Genomic DNA, 20,447 nt, shown 5'->3' on the forward strand with positions numbered 1-20,447 from the left:
ATGCATGAGGACAAGTACTCTGTCTCAAAAGTTCTATTTATCCTGTTAATTCTCCTCAGACAAATTACATCCTTCAACATTTTCACTCCATAATAATTTTCTAGGTAATCAGCAGTGAGATAAATAATGAGGAAATTGACTTGTCACACAGAATAAATCTTTAAAGTCATTATTTAAGGGTGGTTTCCTGCACACAAATTGGAATCTTATCATATTCTGGGAGAATGCAGAAACAGAACTTCTACCTCCTCGAAAAACAAGGCAGAATCACTTATGAATTCTTGTCCATCTCTAATAATAATTTTTATGTGTTTTATATTTAAACACTTGCTAGTAACACTTGACTACTTTCTTCCCCCCACTCCAATCAGTCAGTACAAGGAAATAAAAGCAGTATTCACTATTTCAACTAACAAAACAAAAAAGTTTTGTCGTTTTCTGTTTGTTTGGGGTGTTTTGTTTGGGTTTTTTTCTTTTGTTCTTTCACCTTCCAGGCATCTCACAGGTACTTGGTACTTTTTTTTTGATCCTTCAAAATCCTTGTTATGGGCACTTTCTTTGTCTTTTTTAAAATCATTCTTCTATTATAAACTTTTCATGTATATGTAAAAATGGTTTCTAAGACCTAACCAGACCAAACCAAAGCAGCACAGCTGGACCCAGGAAATATGTGATGCTTTTACATTTGCTCTTCAGAGACATCAAGTGTTGGAGTATTTTTCCTTTTTTCCTAAAAAAAAATGTTACTCTTTACATACCATATGTTGAAGGAATTTTCTCGTCCAGTTTTCCTTTTCTTTCCATTCTCACTGCACCTGCAAATGAGGAAGACATGACATCAGTGGAATGTCTGGCTGATGACCCACTTTCTTGTAAAAAGTCATTAGACCGTAAAAAGTCTTAACGGTGCACAATAATAAGAAGCATACAAACAAAATTATTTTTAATGTCACTTTACAATTATTTTTATTGCTTAAAGCACTGGAAACAAAAAGTATTGTAGTTTACCAACTTCTGAATGCTTGTCCTTCTCAATCACGTTCTTTAATATTTTCTCCTTCAGACTCTCAAAACACTTCTCCTTTATGGGCACAGAGCATTGTATCTCTGTCCCTTCAGAGCTCACTGATGTGGAAGACCTCTTTTTTCTACTATTCCCTTTGGGCAACCTTAGACTATTGGTTAAAGGCATTTCCAGATGTAAGGCATGTACATGGGACGAGGGTGCTGAAAACAAGAAGACAGATTTACTAGGCATTCCATAAGGACTGAAGCCAGATCTCTGGCTGGGTCAGATCACTGAAATGTCAAATACTGGTAATAACATCATCACATTTAACATATGATTACATCATATGAATGCCTAGGTCTTACATACAAGACAATACATGCCACAGAAGGTTTCTCCTTTGTTTTGGAATTTTGCAGTCATTTTTTAAACGAATTGTACTGTTTAAAATTTTTGCTGCTACTCTTAAGCCTTTTTGTTTCCTTTTTATTTCACTGTAATGGAAACCCAGAACAACAGTAGCGGTTAAAAACTGCTGACATTGTCAGTAAGTTCGTTTCATTAGGTAAGCAGAGAAACCAAAGCCCTGGTACATTTTTAGTGCTATGCATAACATTTACGCTTCTTATTGTATTTCTTTTAATAATATTTAAATTATTCACCATCTTTCAAGTACTTGTTTAATCTACATTTGAATTACATGTAAAACACTGTGCTAATTTGTTAGAATTCAGCATCACACACTGGCAGTTCTAATCTTGCACTTTTCTTATCAGAAAAGTTTATTCAGTGAAATACTCAATTTCTTTTTTATCTTGATCTGATGTAAAGAAATAACATGACAAAACTTGAATTATAATTTTCATTGCTAATATTATAATCAAATTGGACAACAGAATTTCCAAACGAACTAGAAGTTATTTACAAAGAGTATTATTAATTAAAAATTCCCCTATTAATGTTTCCATCAATGTTGTAAGAGCTTAAGTCTCATTTAAATGTAATTAGCAAAGCCCAGTTTTCATCAGACCACTGAGGACATTTCAGGACCATGCTGAGGACACACTGTACAAAAATGCAGCTCTGCAAAGTCCAAGGGGTTTAGGTTTTTCAGTGCCAGCTGTTAACACTTGGAGGCACCAGCTACCTTTGATGTCTCTCAACTTGTGTCCAAAGAAGCTATCAGCATGTAAAAAACACTTGTGGACTGAAGTGCTGAACTGATATCAAGATATTAAACAAGATCAGACACAAAGCTGATCTGGAATAGGTTATTTCAGCTCTCTTACAAAAAAACAAACAACCTAGTAATAAAACAAAAAACATTTAAATAAGCAATGTTGCAACAATTTAGAAAATTCATCATTCCTAAAAGGATTCTGGTAAAAAAGGGAAGGATGTCTCAGGTTTGACTATCTAAGGCAGCCCCTGGGGCTTGGACAAACCAAGCCAACGCTACCACAATTATAATGCTGCAGAGTGAGAAAGCTACAGTGGTAGCAAGAGCAATAGAAATCAGTACATCACTTACTATACTTCACAGCATTTTTAAATGCCAGATGTTACCAGCTGCAAGATGCAAGATATCACCGTAGCATGCAATATACCCAGCAGCAGGAAGCAGCTTCTCAGCTCTGCGTGCTGGCTGCTAAACAAGACATGAGCTCTATGACTATGGATGAGGCTACCTGAGCCCTTCCACTCCCTCAAATCAACCTTGTCATCTAATCCTGTCAAGACTGGTCCTCCATACAGGCTCTTGTCTTTGTCTTTTGAGTGGACTTAATTTGTGGGGATACTTATCAACATAAAATCTACCCAGATTATTATTGTCTTGGGTTTCTTAATTAACATTTCTCTCTGCTACAGGACTAAGCTGCTTTGCCATCTGTGAAGCAATGAGTATATTTTAGCACCTCAGTAAAAGAAAAAAGTGACACTTCTCCACATCATCGTGCTATCAACGTCTTGTCTAGCTTCCAAAAAGAGCACAAAAAGATCACCCAAACGCAATTAATTTGGTTAGGTCACCGCTGTTTGGATGAAAGATGTGATAATACTCTATCCAAAGAATTTCAAGAGAAATTTAGTCTATTAAACAAGTTACACAGAAGAAATCCCTACCTCAGACATTCAAACGTGCTCTGATACTGATAGCCACAACACAACAGACTTCAGTATCTCTATAATTTTTAACACAAGCAATCAGCTAGACAATAAATAAGTGTTTGAGGGAAAGTTTATGATGGGCAGAAATCTGCCACAATCACACAAATACCCATCTCAGTGATAGAGCTCTCCAGAATGCTTGTCTATAGTAACCCGAGAAGAGACATTGCTATTATGCCTTTATATACTGAAATGTTATTCTTGGCTTCTATTAATCAGAAATTATTCTAGACTGAGAACCCTGAATTCTCAAATCCTAAATAAAGTGTTAAGGCTTGCAACATCTAATTTTTAAGTGTGCAGTTGCTATGCCTTGTAAGTAACCACAAAATCAGTCAAAGTAGACAATGACAGTCTGAAGGCTAAGTAACAAATATGGCATGAAAAAAATACTAGTTTATAAAAGGTTTCCTTCATGGAAATACTATCTTTTTTTTTTAACTGCTACTTTTAATTGCAATGTTACTCCTTCTGAGGAGTCTAGTCAGCCACCTCCCACACAGTGAAGTGTAGGAGGTCTGCAATTAACATTCAGCAGAGAGAAAGATGCTTGGAGATTATACTTGATAAACTGATTATGTCATTGTTCTAAGATGAATTTTATCACCAGGAGACTGATTTCAGATTAAAAAGAAATGCAAATCACAACACTTTCCAGTCTAGTTCATGACATGTTTCCAATGCTACATCTCCTGGTCTGTCATGAAGAAATGACAGAAACAACAGAGAAAGAGAGGATGTTGTGCTAGGAGTGCATCAGCACAGACAGGCTTTTAGTGGCACTGCTTATTGCAGTTGAGCAAATTAAAACAAATTGTACCAATGTGAAGTGACTTATTTTGAAGCATGATAGTCTGTTCCAAGGCTCTTGATGTTTCAACTTCCCTAAATAAGAGAAATATCATCATCTGTATTAATATACAAATTAAACCATAATATGACCACCATAATTCATAGTTCTATAGTAACTAGCTTTGTGTTTTGAATTCCCAGTGCACAGGATGAATTTTTTTCCCCTTTAAATACATACTATAGATTAATATCAGATCCTCCACAAAACAATCTCTTTAGGAAGGATGAGGACTTGCTTTCCTTCACCTAACTATCCCAACCCAACAATCTGCTGGCAACCTCAGGGCGGAGACTAGAATGGCAGACACAGTTGAACCCGGAGAGTAAACCTGACTGCGAACAGATGGGCTGAGTGAAGCAAACAGGTCCAAACTAACAAGCTTTAACTCACTAGAGTCAAGCAGGGTAAGCAATAGCACCAGAAAGAGTATAAGAAAAGACTGATCTAATTTTCTGAACAATTTTTACATCAGCCATTTCTTTTTCCCAATGCAGTAAACTGCTATCAGTAAAATTACACAAGAGTCTATAAAGTTTCTTCTTTTAGCATAAGTACAAATTTCTCCCATATAGTTAACCTAATGTTACCCTGCTAGCAAAATCATCTAGACTGAGGTAGAACAGGGAATAGCAGATAACTATAATATTGCTATTACTTTTACTAATCTTACTAATATTCCTGCATTAGTAAATGTAACAGTATTTTCCTGCTAAAAATTAAGCAAAATCCATATAGTTAACTGAAATTAAGTTTGCTCAATATGTAACAGTTAAACCAACGAAGGTGTGCAGAGCTACAGAAATCAAGAAAAATAAGCATGGACTTAAAAGAAAATTCTAACTACAAAACTATTTGAACTTCACGCAGTCAGAACTGGAAAACTGCAGTGTTTTGCATGCATTCAGACCAGCTGCAAATTAAAGTCTATGAAAAGCTAAATGACAAAAAGGTCAATTATCTTCATTTTAAGCAGTCTGACAAGTAAAAGCAAGGATTCTCAGTTGTGCGTGCAGTACCAGGTGATCACAAATAGCTCCATGCACCTATTTAGGCAAAACAGTACCACTGTTCAATAATTAACTGGTAGTGTACCAGCATCCACCAAAGTGCACAGTATTTCCTTGCAGCCTGTGGACTGAAGGAAATAATCACAGTGCTCCTGTGCCACACTTATGAAATAAGCTGTTCGCTCTGTACAATGATTTTGAGAAGGAATCTACACGTTAATGAGTTACCATTTATGCTTCTGCACTTCAGTGCACCCCATCCCTCCCCTCTGACTAACACCAAGTTATTAAGTTTTCAGTAAAGAAGTCATTAAGAGCTTCATTAAGCTTTAAATAACGGCATAAACTGTATCTTCCAGCATCAGTTGCAAGCGTTTCCATCTTCTCATTCTGGAGTCAAATAGCAATACCACTTAATTTTGACAGGGAATGGTTTCCACTGACACAAAGTATGTGGACACGTCAATCATTTTTGACTCACAAATAAAGGTGGCTATAAATAAAACATATTATTTCTTTAATTAGCTGTGGTCAAGACCAAGACACAGCTAAACAACTAAACATGCACAAGTGTACTCATGAATGCTGTGTTTCGAACCAGCTCACTCAGAATCCAAGGCAGTCCAATGTCAGAAGCAGACAACAAAATACATACCCATCAGCATCACCAACTACACATTGAATGATCTAGAAAATATGTAAGAAAAGCCTAGTAACTGAAGTAAGTTGTAACAAAGAAGAAACAGATGGCAGTTTGAAGCTGCTAGTTTATGATCTTGTCCTGTGAGTGGGCAAATTGAAAACTCGCCATGGTAGAAGACATGAGATAAAAAGGACTTTCACAGAAGTAATTTCCTCAGGAATCTATGATTCTACTGCTACACAATGGAGCAACAGCAAATGAAGACTGTCAGATTATTTCACTCAAGAAATTAATATTTTTAAAAGCTTAAGTGGCAACTCATTAGAAATTCCCTTAGTCCTTATTTTGACAAGTTTAAGACACTAATGGATTCATTTTTTGAGAGGAATAATAATGACAATAATCTATTTTAATCTACACAATACTGACCCAAGAATCTCCCTGTCTTTTGCTGCATCTGATTAAAGAGCTATGCTACAACTTAAAGTGATCACCTTACACTTTCAGTGGGAATATGTGTGGGCAGACATCCAAGGACGTGTTGTACATACTGAACAAAATGCTTTACTGATCTATTGAGCATTGCAGCTATACTATCAGCTTAATGCAAAGTTGTTGGCTTGGTTTTTTTCTCTTCCTCCAAACAAAACTGTTATAGTTTTGAGTTGTCATAATTACATATTTAAGGTCATGATGTCCTCCCTTACTACTGATCACATTTACCGAAACTTTCCCGTTTGACTCTTTCCTCCTCTTAGTTTATTAAATAATTTTTTCGTTTAATGTAACAAACAAAGAAGTATTTTTTGGAAGCCAATTAAAAATTCTCTGATACTCACCTACGTAACACATTTACTTATGAAGTAAGCATATGGACACCTAACACACAACTGGATGAAAACAACCCACTTTTAGAGTCTGCAAATCTGTATGGAAGCCTTTCATCACATTTCCTAATTGCCTCTATCCAGACGATTCACTGAAAACACAGCAGCCAGTAAACTGTTACAAACTGTGAGGCCGCAGAGAGACCTAGTATTGGGCTCTATGCTAATTCTGTAAGGGTAAGACAAGTCTATCAAGTTCTACAGGGTTTTTCAGAAATATTTTTAAGTAACATTCGTAGCAAGCAATTGACAAAACTCCCACTGCAAATGGAAGTAGAGGAATGCTGATTGCCTTGCAATGTGCTATACATCTTTCAAGCAGAAGCCACAAGACCAGTGAGTACATCAAGATTCAGTACATATTAGTATGTTAGTAAACAACTTAATTTTTACAAGTTTTAACATATGAAATATTTTTGAAATACTGCTTTTTATATTCCACACTCTCATTCTCCTTAAAGCGTGTTAGAAAGTGCTAATGTAGCTCAAAGTCAGCGGAAGATGAAGAATATGCAGATGGATGGCCCCCATAAAGAGTGGCAGGTTTGTGAGTGTGCAGAAAGGAAGAAAGTATCCCCTCCTTCTGTGTGACTGAATACATACAATGTTTTTACCCTACAACTATAAACCTAACTGGTTGTACACCCAATCTCTTTACCTGACGCTGTTGTAGCTACTCTTCCATCAGTTACTGCTTTGGAAGAAAGATATGTAATCATCTGAATATCTTCCTTGTCTTTACTGGGATATTCATTATGGAAAGTGGATTCTGTGGATAATGGCGCTGTAACTTCCGAACTACGGCTTAAATCAAGAGGGAGACACGGTCCACGCTTCTCAAGTGATATATGAGCAACAGCAGGTACTACATAAAAGAAAAAATGTAGTATTAAAAAAGATACATAGGTCCAGCAAACAACAGTTTGGTTTGCAGTTACATAACAAAAGCATACAGCTTTAGGTACAATCAGTCAAAATATCCCATTAGATGAAAACCATGAAAGGTCCAATCGTTATGATTCAATTTCTCTGGGGCAGTTCTTTATTAGATTAAGATACATTACCCTCCAATTTTGATGACTGTTGATTTTGACCACTGATGGAGAACACTTTTCCATCAGTAACTGAAGAGGGAGAAGAAACTTTTTCTACAGAATCATCAGGCAAGGAGCAAGTTGCTAAACGCTGTGATCTTCTTCTCCGTTGGCTATGTTTGTAGGATCTAGGGGAATTCACTGGCTGTGATGGACCTAAAAAGAGATCTTTCAATGTTCATGAAGCAGAGAGATATACCACAATCTTACCGCAGTATCTGAGATTTAAAGATGGGGAGTGCTTTAAATAGCTCTTATTTGCAAGGCTGGTAAATCACAGCAGAACTGGTGAAAGTAACTAAAAACTGTGACTACCAGGAGTACAAAAAAGAGTTACGCTCAAGATACGATTCTGCTTTTTGTTTTATATACATTATTAGGCCATCTACTTCCCCCACTGATAAAGACTGCTGTTTTAGGCAAACAGTAAGTTACAATAAGCAACCCCCCCCATATAACCCATGAGAGTAGGCTACTTATAATGGAAGGGGGCAATCGGATTTAACAATAAACAGAACAAATGATCACAGTTGAAGATCTAAAAAGTTATGGATAGTGATAATATACAACTTAAAAAAACATAACCCAAAGTCATTGTTAATTTTATATCTCATCATCTGCTAACCTGATATCAATACTCCAACTATATTTCAGATGCACACATGGCACAGTAAGAAGGCTCAAGAAGCCTTTTTGTTGTTTGTTGTTTTTTTTTAAAGCAAGGTGATGGAGGACTGATATAGATTAAAATAGGCCTGATTCATTAAAAACAAAAAAACCCACGCTCCCCTACACCTCTCAAAAGTTTCACAAACCTTTGCCTTAGAAAAACATGTATGTCATTATTACACACTGAAGCACTGCTCTCTCCTTTTCTTAAGCTGCTTTTGGATTCAAAGATGTACAGATTTACAAATAAAGACACAACAAAATTGAATTTCCATTAGAGGAGGTAAACACCTGGAAGCCAGAGACTACAAAAACAGTACTAACAAAACCTAATCTATTAAGTAGCTGTTTTTTTAAGTGGCTGATTTTTACGTACTGCTAGGCAGAAGCCTAACTTGGTCAAGAATACAAACATGTTCAAGGAAAACTACTTACCATTATTTTAAGGGTGGGGAGGGAAGGCATATTACAACATAATGACTGCTAATATTTTGTGGGGATAAATACAATTTATGTCAATGTGTCCTGAACAAAGATGGCTTAATTTGCAGCCCTGTCTTGCTCATTCATTTAAAGGTATCTGTGAGAAAAGACTGAAGGGAACTTATGTCCTAAGGTAAAATATCAAATCAAGTTAAGGGGAACACACAATGCAGTTTTAGGCATCTATCCTCAAACCTATTCTAGAAATGGAATAAAAATATGGCTTTTGACTTTGGAGAAACTCATGTTTATTTTAACTCTTGGCCTCATCATTTAATGCGTTTCAGGCAACAAAAATCCTGACTAAGTAACACTGAAAATCTAACGTAATCTCAAAAAAAAGTTATAAAAATATTTAAGTCACACAAAAACCTATATTCAAGTATGCAGTAAGAACTTTTCCCTGTTCTCCTGATAACCAGTATTTTGCTACTTTGCAAATCAGTTACATGTTAAGAAAAATAAAATTATGGTATGCTTCTGAGACAATTTTTTTTAGTATTTCTCAACCACAGATCTTGAACAACTCTTCTCCTTCACATCATATTGGAGGAAACGTCACATAAGGTAAAGAATGCCACTGCCAAGAGGTACAGTGTATCAGCCTGCTGAAGGCAGAATTTCTAAGAGGAGGGAAAGTCCACAACCAAGGTTATGTCTTTTCTTTTTAATGAATCAGGCCCCTTCAGAAGAGAGGTTTGATTTCCCTTGTATCACTGTTAATACTGAAGTGGAGATTTAAGCTGGAGGGAAACCCCTCCCCATTAAAAGCTACATGTCTATACATATAAAGGTATTATTTAGATGTATTATTTCTGGTAGAGTAATTCATATACCTTATTATATGATTTGACTTTTAAATTACTGAGCTACCCCTAATTCTCCCACTTGGACCTTTTATTTAAAGCAGATTAATTTTTAAAAGCAATAGCCATTTACAACAAAAAGAAATTTCTGCATATCTCTTATATGTAATTACAGTATTTGTTTTAAAATGTCTGTGCTCACTAGTTTTATTTATCACAGAAGCAGGAAGCTGAGAGACCAGCGTCAAATCCTCGACTTGTATTAATTCTGGGGAAAGTGGCGATTTAGGGGGCTTTATACACCCAGAAGAATCTCCAGATTCTTGTTTGCATTTCTTGCTGCGAGCCTTTCCTGAAGACAAAGTTGAGGATAACAGTGCAGGTTTCTGATTGTTGGCAGAACTGCTAATATCAGCTTCATTTTTTTTCTGACTTTGTGGTTTAGGTGAAATCTCCTGAATAAATAATAAAAAATTGATACTTTTATTTCAGTTTCTTCGCGGTAGTTCTTGTATTCTATTTTGATCTTTTTTAAAGCAACTTCAGTATTCAAAACACATTTTAAAGCAACACTATTTGCAGTACAAATGAAAACTATCAGATATGTATCACATTCAAATTCTTTTAAAGGAGCACTATCAATTATTTTACAGTATTCAGAATATCCTCATTTCTTACTATTTGAAATATTTAAGGCAGAAAGCCTTAAAATGAAACATTTTTCTCTATTCCCATTTTAATTTTTGTTTTTCCCTTTTTTTAAGGTTCTGTCCCTTTCATCTTCAGCAGACCAGCACCAGAGCTGTCTCAAAGTGTAACTTGGAGAACACTAAGCTAAACGGCAATTACAACACAACACAAAATTACAAGCTAAAATATTCACACTGATGTACAATCACAGATTCATAGGATATCTGAAGTTGGGTTATAAGGACCAGAGTCCAACTCCCTGCTCCTCACAGGATGATCTAAGCTATATGACTAAGAGTGTCATCCAGACACTCCTTGAACTCTGACAGGCCTTTGCACTGCTATGAAAAATGATCTAAAACGTTTCCAAAATTTTCTCTCTGCAGTCACTTCCCTGACCAAAGCAAAAAACTATGAGCTTCATCTATAGAGAAGAACCTGAAAAAAAATTGATAATGCTCCTTCAAGGAATGTCTGAAAACCGTAAAAAGTTTCCAAATACTGAACACCATTCTCACACAACCCTTTTCAGTGCTGGGAGTCTGGATTTCACCACATTATGTTTGTGCATACACATGAAGAAATCGCAACTTCTAGCACCACAGGGTTAAATAGATTGCTAACTGCTGGGGAAAAATGAGCAGATAACAGTTAAAACGGTCTTTGAAGAACAGGAATTATCAACCATATAAATGCTTTGATTGTCATGAATGCTCATCCTTCTCATACACAGATACTGAAATACTACTTCGAGACAATTAGCATGCGTTGACGAACATTAGTAGTTTAGATTTTTAACTGGAAGTTCTTCCTGCTTTATGGAATAAACTGTGTGTGTGTCAAAACTTGCCCAATCATGGCAAACTACAATATCTGAACATAATTTCTTAAATCTGTCCCCTCTCTTGTCCCAGTAGCATCACACAGCATAGTACCATCTAATAAAACCATAACTAAGAAAGTAGATATTTCTACAATGTGTGCACCACTTTAACCAAACTAAAAGCATCACACCTCTTGATGATTTCAGGGTATTACTGGGCTTTGTTATAAATTGCAAAGTTATTTTCCACTGGAAATTTCCACAAAGGCAAAATAAACAAACAAACAAACAACCACTCGTGCACATTCTGTTTGTAAAAGGGAATCCCTGAATGCTACATGAATAGCTTGCTGGAATTATCCTGTAAAGATCCGGTGGAAAACATTCCGTTCAGCAGACATCAGTTCTACCTTGAGTAACTCATTTACACATGTACTAAGTGCAGTTTATTCATTTAAACAAAATATTCCATGGACTGTTGAGTATATCTATGCTGGTTATGAGAGGCATTACCAGAAATTAATTAGAGTCGTAACTTGTAAATAAACAATTTTATTGTTCATCTTCACAGATGTGAAAGACATTACTACAGCATCCAGTAATTTCAAATTACAAAGTTATTTAAACAAGATTAAAAAAATTAAATTAATATTTTGATAAGGTGCTTAACCTCTTAACAGGACAAATTAACATTAAAAACCTTAATGAATTAATGTTATTCATCTAATCAGGTCTTGGTCAAAAGGAAATAGAACATGACATACCCTAATACAGTCAAATAAACTATTGTTTCTGCAACTAATTCTCTGAGGTTCTGGGTTTAAGACAACTGTAAACTAAAAATATAAGAATATAAATAAAATAAACTTCCATCCACAAAGTCAGGTTTTGGCTACTGGCCTGAATACTTCTACCATGTTCTGCATTACATTATTAAAAACTCCTACAAGACATTTTATCCATTCAATTTTATAGCAGTAGCAGACAAAACCTCTAAGGAATGTCAGCTTTGCTATTGGAAAATCTTTTGGGGGGGTTTGTAACTCGGCCATTTGAATTTGAATTCAGGCAGGAACGTAGTGTAAAAAAAATCTTAAGCTCAAAAATTTTCCTCCCCATAGTAAATAATTCAAGTGTTTTTGAGGTTTCTTGTTTTAGTTAGAAGCAAAGGAAATAGGACAATTTGGGATTTCAGATGCCTCTCTAAAGGAACTTAACTATTATTTCCAAAAATGAGGTTTTTCAGACCATTAGCATGTAAACAAAGACAGAGACATCTTTTTAAATATCTAATCCATAAAACAGAAACAGCCGAGTTGCTAAGTCTAAGTAGTAACAAAAAATGTTGAGTAAATATGCACTGTAGTTTATCCTGTTGCATACAAAGTCTATGTAAACCACGAAGTCCCATTCACTGCAATGGGATTCTGCATGGTAAGATTTACATTGTAATGATTCCTCCAAGAACAACATGCTGTAAGCCATTTCACAGTTTTTTGCACATTGAAAATATCACACACAGTAGCAATAAAATCATAGCATCTTTAATATGCAAAAATTTGAGAAATGGAATGTCATGTCAATACACTGTAAACCTTTATGCAAAGTATCAGTCAATGCATTGACCCCGTAGTGGCTCCATAGGCCATTACAGCGACAGCATTAGAAACAGAAAATCATGTTCCATTGACCAGACTCGCATCCAATGCAGTGTCAATGGAAAAACCACAGCAATGCAATTATATATCAGCTCTAAAGAACCAGTACAACCAAAATATCAAATAAAGTTTGGGGTAGGGGCAGTTCATAGAGTGTGCCGGGGCTTAAGAACAGAAGTGCTCCTTTAAAATTGCAGGCAGCAAGGCTGCTGTTGAAGAATGAAAACTAATACAAAAAAGCTGTATTAAAACTACATTAAGGCTCTGATTTAAATCACTGAAAAGAAAAGATGTCCTGAATCAAGACTCCTGTTCATCCTTAGCTTGCTTTACCATGCTTAGGCATTCAGCCCTTTTAATGTGCAGGACAATGCGTAACTTGGAGTTACAAGCAATGCCTCAACACAGTGGAGTAAGCCAAAGATCAAATGGCAGCCTTCAGGTCCTGCAAATATGCAGGTTTAAAAATCAGACCCTTAACATCATTTAAAAGTTTCTTTTTTGTATTTATTAAAATACACACCCTTGCAAAAATGTATGGCTCATTGAGCGGTTCATAAAACACATACAAGCCTACAACACCAAATTCTTACAGTATAAAAGAAACTTCTTTTAAAGGAAGTTCTGTGAGATGTCAAGAGCCCTGTTTCAAACACAAATTAAATTTGTGTAGGGGCCTTTTCCTATGTCAGTCATGGTTCCAGCTGTAAAACTGGACCTTGGGACACCGGTCTCCTATTTGTTGCAGAGAGACTTCATTTTTCTATTGTGTTCTGTTAGTTTTCTAACATAAAAAGCTCATTACTGAAATTCAAGTCAACACCGTGTTTAGAGACAATTAAAATTCCATACTTCTAGCTCTGCCAGAAATGTAAACGTAAGATCAATTTTCAGTTCCCTGTTATACCTGAAAGGGCAAATTTTAATGTTGTAGGTACTATATCTCCATGGCACACTCCAGTGGGAACCTTGCAAAAGAATCAAACTCTACCATTTCATACCTGCTCCAGGACTGGAGCTGTTTCTTTGTTGCCTTCCTTTTTTTCAGCACCATCCGCAACAACAGCTTTGGATGCCAATAAACCTTGGGAGAAAAGTTGCAAAGATTTTTAGTTAAAAGCAGCTTGCAATAGAACTTTGTAGAAACTAAAGCAAAATAGTGAGAAAGGAAATACAAACTGCTTATATCTACTGCATCATTCTCTCTGAAACAGCTGAACATGAAGCTGGACATTTTACATTAGGTGGAACAGAGAATTAAAGGTTGTTCCCACGGTGGTGTTCTTTCACAACAAGACACTTCTCTGGCATTTCCACTTGCAAGATGAAAATGAAATTGAAATTATTAATTTCAAGTTAAGGCCTCATCTTTCTACTAAAGCCCAAACACTTAGGCCTTAAAGCCTACGATACCTAAATAACTTTTGAGAGATCAAAGTTATTTATAAACCTTTTCTATATCTTCCCTTCACAGTCTTCATGAAATTCCCATCAGATTTTTGTATTACTACTTTTAACACATGCAAACCTTTCTTAGAATAGAACGAGGGATTTGATTTCCAAATGAATATTCTCAGCAGTGAAGCTCCCAAATTACCACAATAACAAGACCATATTGGCAGCAAATGAATCAGAAAAATGTCTCCTCATTCAGGAACTCATATACAATATCAGTACTACCATCACACACACACAAAAAATCTGTGTAAGACAAGGCAACATAAGTATGAAAAAGCTTTTTTGCAACTTTAATTACCTAATTATGCACAGAAAGAAAAAGTTCTGTGCCACAATACGAAGCAGGACTGATAAACCTGCAAAATGAAGATCTGAAGTAGTTACTACTACATTCCCTGAGGATATCAATATTGGTGGGCAGAGAGCTTAAGTTCTCAAAAACAACTGCAGCTAACCAATCCACAAGAAATTCTTGTAGTGTTCCATGAAAAATTAGATATGCTCAAAACTAACTTATAGTGCAAAATAATCAAGGAATTACAAACTAGTGAAGCTCAGAAAGCATTCAAGACATTAAAAGTAGTAAACAAACAAACAAACAAACACACACAAAAAATCCCACAAGCAAACAAAAAACCCAAACCAAAAAGCAAAAACATGCACACAAAGAACAGTCTGGTATTCTGCTAGAGAGCTACCACATTTATTTCACAATAAATACCAGGTGTTTTGTTTCATTTGCTCTTTATGTTAGATAAACCTATGCTTCAGTTTACTGGAAAGCAGTTACGTTTTAAATATTCAGAACACCATGTCCACAACAAGAGGGGTGAATAAATGGATTGTACAGCTAAACAGGTGAACAGCAGCCCCACTACATTAATATCAATAAAATTATCAGGCAAGATGTTAATTATGAATTAGGCTTCATGAAAGATTTAGATTTCATGAACCTAAACAAACATTTGTGACACAAATTATCCATTTCAACCAAGCTGTGAAATCAGCAAAGTTCTTTATACTGACAATGATGCATCTAAAATGAAAAGCATGAAATACTTTTCAAAACTGAGAATACCAAAGTTTTAAATACTGACCAACAAACTGTCATCTAAGGCAGCTTGTACAGTTCTACAAACAATAGGCTGACCAAAGGTGGTGTATGCCGTGTAATTGGCAGTGTTCAAGGTCAGGCTGGATGGGGCCTTGAGCAACCTGATCTAGCGGAATATGAACCTGCCCATGGCATGGGGATTGGCCTAGCTGATCTTGAAGGTCTCTTCCAACACACACCATTCTATGATTTTTATTTCCAGCTAGATGCTCAGTGCTCAGAGAGTAAAACCATAAACCAAACCTAGATTCTGCCAGATCTGTGAATATATGACCCTTAATTTCTTCCTCCTCTACCCTATTAAGTGTCTTTCTAAACAACTACCATGCCTGTAGAAAAAGACAAAACACATCCACAAGCTACTACAGCAGCAGAATTACATGATCACCATTCTCTATCAGTAACAGCACACACCAAATTAGCATGGAGGGCACAGTGAAACAAAGTGTTTTGTTCTGTAAGCTTACTGCAGATGATATCTGTTCTTTTAGGTATCAACACTGCAGCAGGAAATGTGGAAGTAAGCATTGAACAGAGGCAAAAACTAATTGAAAAATTATATTAATACATGCTTTGCAGAAGACACTGTACACATTGAGGAAATAACATTTCCCCCCTGCAGTGGTAGCAGAAGACAAAGGGGAAAAGGAAGTAACTGTATTTTGTTGAATGGAGAACAAAGAACACCAGGTGCAGATGAGGCCCCAGTGGCAGATAAGAACCTTCTACAACATACTGAATGCTGAACTGAAATCCAGAGAACAGGTCTTTTCAGATTGCTTCTCACAAGCACATTATTTGCTTTACTTCCACGGTAAATCTCTAAGACGTGGTAAAATAATGTTTTTCTAACAGCTACAATGCTTTAGGATTCGTGTTTGCCCTTCTGATAGGTACACCACTATGACCCCCAAGCTTCCTTCAGATATAAAACCTCATGCCAGAGACACACATAACAACTTCAAGCATGTATCATCAGCAGTTAGTATTTGCTAAATACTCCATTTTATGGAACAACAGAAAAAATCTATCACAACATGAGTGGCAGAAGTGTCTTGAGAACTGTTACACAAAGTAACTACCAAGCATGACAAATTTCATGTTGTGATTAAAGGATTAAATTGACTTTTGCAGAAAGGCAACACACACTCTGCTAGCAGAGTATTCTCTGGTGGAGACACGTTTAGAATGGTAACAAAGTCAATGGTTGAAACATTATGTTTCTGACTATGCACTTCAGTCTATATGAGCCTGTCCAATTGCTATTCAAACTGCTCCTCAGGAAAAGAAAATCTACCCACAAGCACAGAAGAATATAATTTTTAGAGCTACATGTTTTTCAGCTGGTTTTGGTATCTTCTGCTACTAACTACTATAGGAAGAAGTGAACAGGACTTTGTAAGTATGTAGCATTAGTATGCGTGTGTATGTAGTACAGGCAAAGGAGAGTAGTAATGAGGCTGACAAATTAGACACTGTTAACTAAACTAATAAGGCACCAAATAAGAAGCCTTCCAGGAAAGAAACTCCTGGAGGCAGAATATATTTTTTCCCAAGGATTGCTTCCTTCATATCCTGTTCCATACTGGTCCATTTCATTTACTTTCTCCTTTAGACTAGAGTACTGATTGAGTGACTGAAATGGAACCACACTCAAACAGACTAAATATCCTCTATTGCTGACCTATGAAAGGATGGATCAGCCAAAACAAGTCTGGAAAAAACCCTGATCACATGGATTAGTGAATCAGGTTGTTTTCATCTTAAAGAAACAGTTAAGCCTGAATGACCATACTTTGTTTACTACAAAAAACAACCAAACAAACAATAAACCCTCTCTCATCTGTAGCACATAAAAGTTTGCCAGATTCACACCAAATATTGTTTACTAGAGGAGTGAGTGGAACGAATTTCTATCTTTCCAAGGGCCACTCTGTTAATAGGGGGATGTAATAACTTTCTTCCCCCCATATTTTGAAATGTATCCAGTTCCTTCCCAGTACAGGTACAAACATTTTTTTGATGCTGGCAACACAATTTGCTTATTGAGAGGCATGGGGAAGCAGGGATACAAATTGCAGTGTTTTTTTCAGTTAAGTACATTTCTACCAAATTTTAGAATAAAATGAAGGTAAGACAATTTTTGAAAGTAAGACAAATGAACTATTATTATTCTGTTTCCTGCTGTATAAAGTCTACTCTACAGCTATGTACTTGTTTTCTAGAAATACCTTTGAGTAACAAACATAAGGAATTAATTTTTCAGATCCTCACTGCTTCAATCCGTAGCTAGGTTTGTCTACCTTTAAACAACATACTGTAAACTCTTTTTCAGGAGCAATTTTGACTTCATCCTAAGAAGTTGTTAAGAAGTTATACAAACAAATTCACTCCAAATGGAGAAAATTGTTTATCTGGAATTAAATTATACTCAAGAAATTAATCAGTTCAGGGTGGCTACCTTCCTGCAAAACTAAAAAGATCAAGTCAAGGCTGAGAATATTATCAGAATTTATGAAGAAGGCAGGGTTTTCGAGCATTTACAGATTCCTTAAAAATTCTAAACAAGTAGAAGACTATAGTGAGTATCTGCCTCATGAATGTGCTTTTATCAATCTACTTCAGTACCTTATCTATAAGCATGTATACTTCATTATAACTGAAAAGAAAATTTTACCAGTGATCTTGTTAAGACGAGCTCTCTTTGCCTGAAATGAGTTGCCTAGATTACTTTTCCTCTTGTGTGATAGTGTGCTCTCTGCCTGCACAAAGGCCATCTTTGGAACATCCACTACAGGAAAACCTAGTTGTAAACAGAAGAGAAATCTAATAAACATACAATTCATAATTATGTAGCATCATCCAACATACCTAACTATTTCAGAACTGCTCTAAGAATATTGCAGTAATTATACAATTCTCTTTAAAGTTAAAATTACATACTCTGAAGATTATTAGACATTGAAGCATTAGATGCAGATAACCTTGACATCTGTGATTTTTACATTTGTGATGAAAAATCAGTACAAAAGGCTATTAAAATGAACAAATACTTATCAACCTAGAAATGGTTTCAAACATCCCTGAATATAGATATACCATGTATAGCAAAACATTTTTTTCTTAGGATAAGATCAGGGATTATGTCAAAGTTAACAGAAAATGTAGGAATATGAATCAAAGCATACAATGGATAATTTAATAAACACTATGTTGACTTTGTTAGAGCCAGTTAGGAGTTTTGCAGAAGTACTAAATGTTGAGTGAACTAGATTCATCAGACAAGGTTTTTTTCTGAATTGATTAAATGTTTTGTAGAGTTATCAAAATACCCAATGAGACATTTTACTCTAGAAATGATAATTATTACTTAATTGCAAAATTAACAACAGCAATTCTTCTTCAATGTTACTGAAAAATGTATTTTATCTTCCATAGAATTTGTTTTTACCAAATGTGTCACTAGATGTAGGCTCCTCTTCCTTTTTTTGGACTTCCTGCATGATTGTAGAGGTTGAGGTTTCTTCTTTTTTTGAAGGAACTTTTAGCCATTTTCTGTCCTCTTTATCTTTATTGCTGTTTGCGCTGGTTCTAGGTTTACTTCCTGCTTTGTTCTTGGCTGCTGCTGCTGCAGCAGCTTTGACCAAAGCTATCCAGTCCTCCAAAAAGGAAAAAATGTTAAGTAAGCATTAAAAAGTGCCTGAGATACAAGTAGAAAATACTTATAAACCCAGTGAAAATTCTCTAGAAATGTTCAGGAGCAGCTGAATTTATGTTTATGGCTACTACTCAAAGAGTGGCAAAATTAATTTCCCAAATTGCCTAAATAAGCTCAATGTATTATCAGTGTGCCACATGAATAAAAGGAAAAAAGGGGAAAAAAACTGAAAAAAACACTGGGTATAGAATTCTGGCTGCTACCTATTTTATGTGTCATAACTTTAGAAACCCAGAAGCTCCCAAACACAGAATACTATTTTCTTACCCTTCCGGCTATGAAATTCACCATTATTCTACAATCACCTCAAAGCATGGTCCAGCCAGCTGCATGTTTGGGGCACAGTTCTTCCTGAATTAAACTCATAAAGCAGAGATAACTCTTAACTAATTATATCTGTGTCTACAGTAACTAGACACAGCACTTTTTTGGTAATACATGTTAAAAGTTTTATCCCAAATGTTCAATAAAGTGCTCCATTAATATGATTGAATTTCACAATTCATATTTAGGGTAATATAAGTGCTGGTTTTGCTAATGACATATTTGACCATACAGACACATCCAAGGAGTTAACAGAACATGCAGTCCAGATTAATCTACTTTTTTGCACATAAACAAAGTCTAGCCACCTTATACATCAATGGAGAGAACCAAATACTTCTAAGACTGAGCCAAGCTCTTTCCACTAGTTTGGAGTGATCAGACTCCTGCTTTACATCACTTAAATGCAGGGATTAACCTAACTGCAAAAACTGTAACTTGATCCTTTTTACTGAAATATTTTTTCAAAATTCTATAACACCACTTGCACACAATTTTTACACAGAGAAGTTGTATGTGATATAAAACCCAGCAGCAACGTTCATCCTCCACCAGTAAGAATTAAGCATCTTAGTGTTTTGAATGTTAATTCATTTACTACATGGCAATTTGGCTACAAGAGGATTTGCAGATTCGTACTACTGCATACAAAAGAGGTATGATAAAGACTCTTTGTCTAGTTCTGCATGACTGTTTACAAATACTATTTTTTCATTATTTTTTCCCCAAGTGTAGAAAGACCACACTGATGGTTGGACTTAATAATCTTAGAGGTCTTTTCCAACCAAAACAATTCTATGATTCTGTACAGTAACTTGGACTGTTTTCTTGTTATGATATGTAGTACCTAAAGTAGCATGCTTTTATAAATCTTGCTTCCATTCCCACTTGTGTGTTATGTCTTTCAAATTTCTGTTCTATTGATGGTTTCTTTGCCTTCTGCAGTGTACGTAAAAAAGCATAACACAAAATACAGAACATTACTCTTGTATTATGCTTTCCCCTTTACATATCTCAATGTTTAAATCACTGTTTTACATGG

At 35.6% G+C, this 20,447-nt stretch overlaps 1 protein-coding gene across 11 annotated transcripts in view; it reads right to left on the reverse strand.

Annotated features, from left to right (window-relative positions):
• Positions 1-20,447, reverse strand: part of PHF20L1 (PHD finger protein 20 like 1) — a 48,459-nt gene that overhangs the window by 12,725 nt on the left and 15,287 nt on the right. For 5 of the 11 annotated variants that reach the window (XM_068155512.1, XM_068155506.1, XM_068155507.1 and 2 more), the window contains 8 exons: positions 18,815-19,022; positions 18,041-18,169; positions 13,793-13,875; positions 9,823-10,075; positions 7,633-7,818; positions 7,227-7,433; positions 1,009-1,227; positions 759-815 (listed from right to left, as the gene is read on the reverse strand). In XM_068155512.1, the coding sequence (XP_068011613.1) occupies positions 759-815; positions 1,009-1,227; positions 7,227-7,433; positions 7,633-7,818; positions 9,823-10,075; positions 13,793-13,875; positions 18,041-18,169; positions 18,815-19,022 (1,342 nt within the window). The remainder of the gene's footprint in view (positions 1-758; positions 816-1,008; positions 1,228-7,226; positions 7,434-7,632; positions 7,819-9,822; positions 10,076-13,792; positions 13,876-18,040; positions 18,170-18,814; positions 19,023-20,447) is intronic. The other 6 variants (XM_068155514.1, XM_068155505.1, XM_068155513.1 and 3 more) reach the window with 3 other exon arrangements.

Source organism: Melanerpes formicivorus, unplaced genomic scaffold (assembly GCF_026170545.1).
Source record: "Melanerpes formicivorus ecotype bairdi unplaced genomic scaffold, bMelFor1.0.p_v2 SCAF_32, whole genome shotgun sequence".
NCBI lineage: Eukaryota > Metazoa > Chordata > Aves > Piciformes > Picidae > Melanerpes > Melanerpes formicivorus.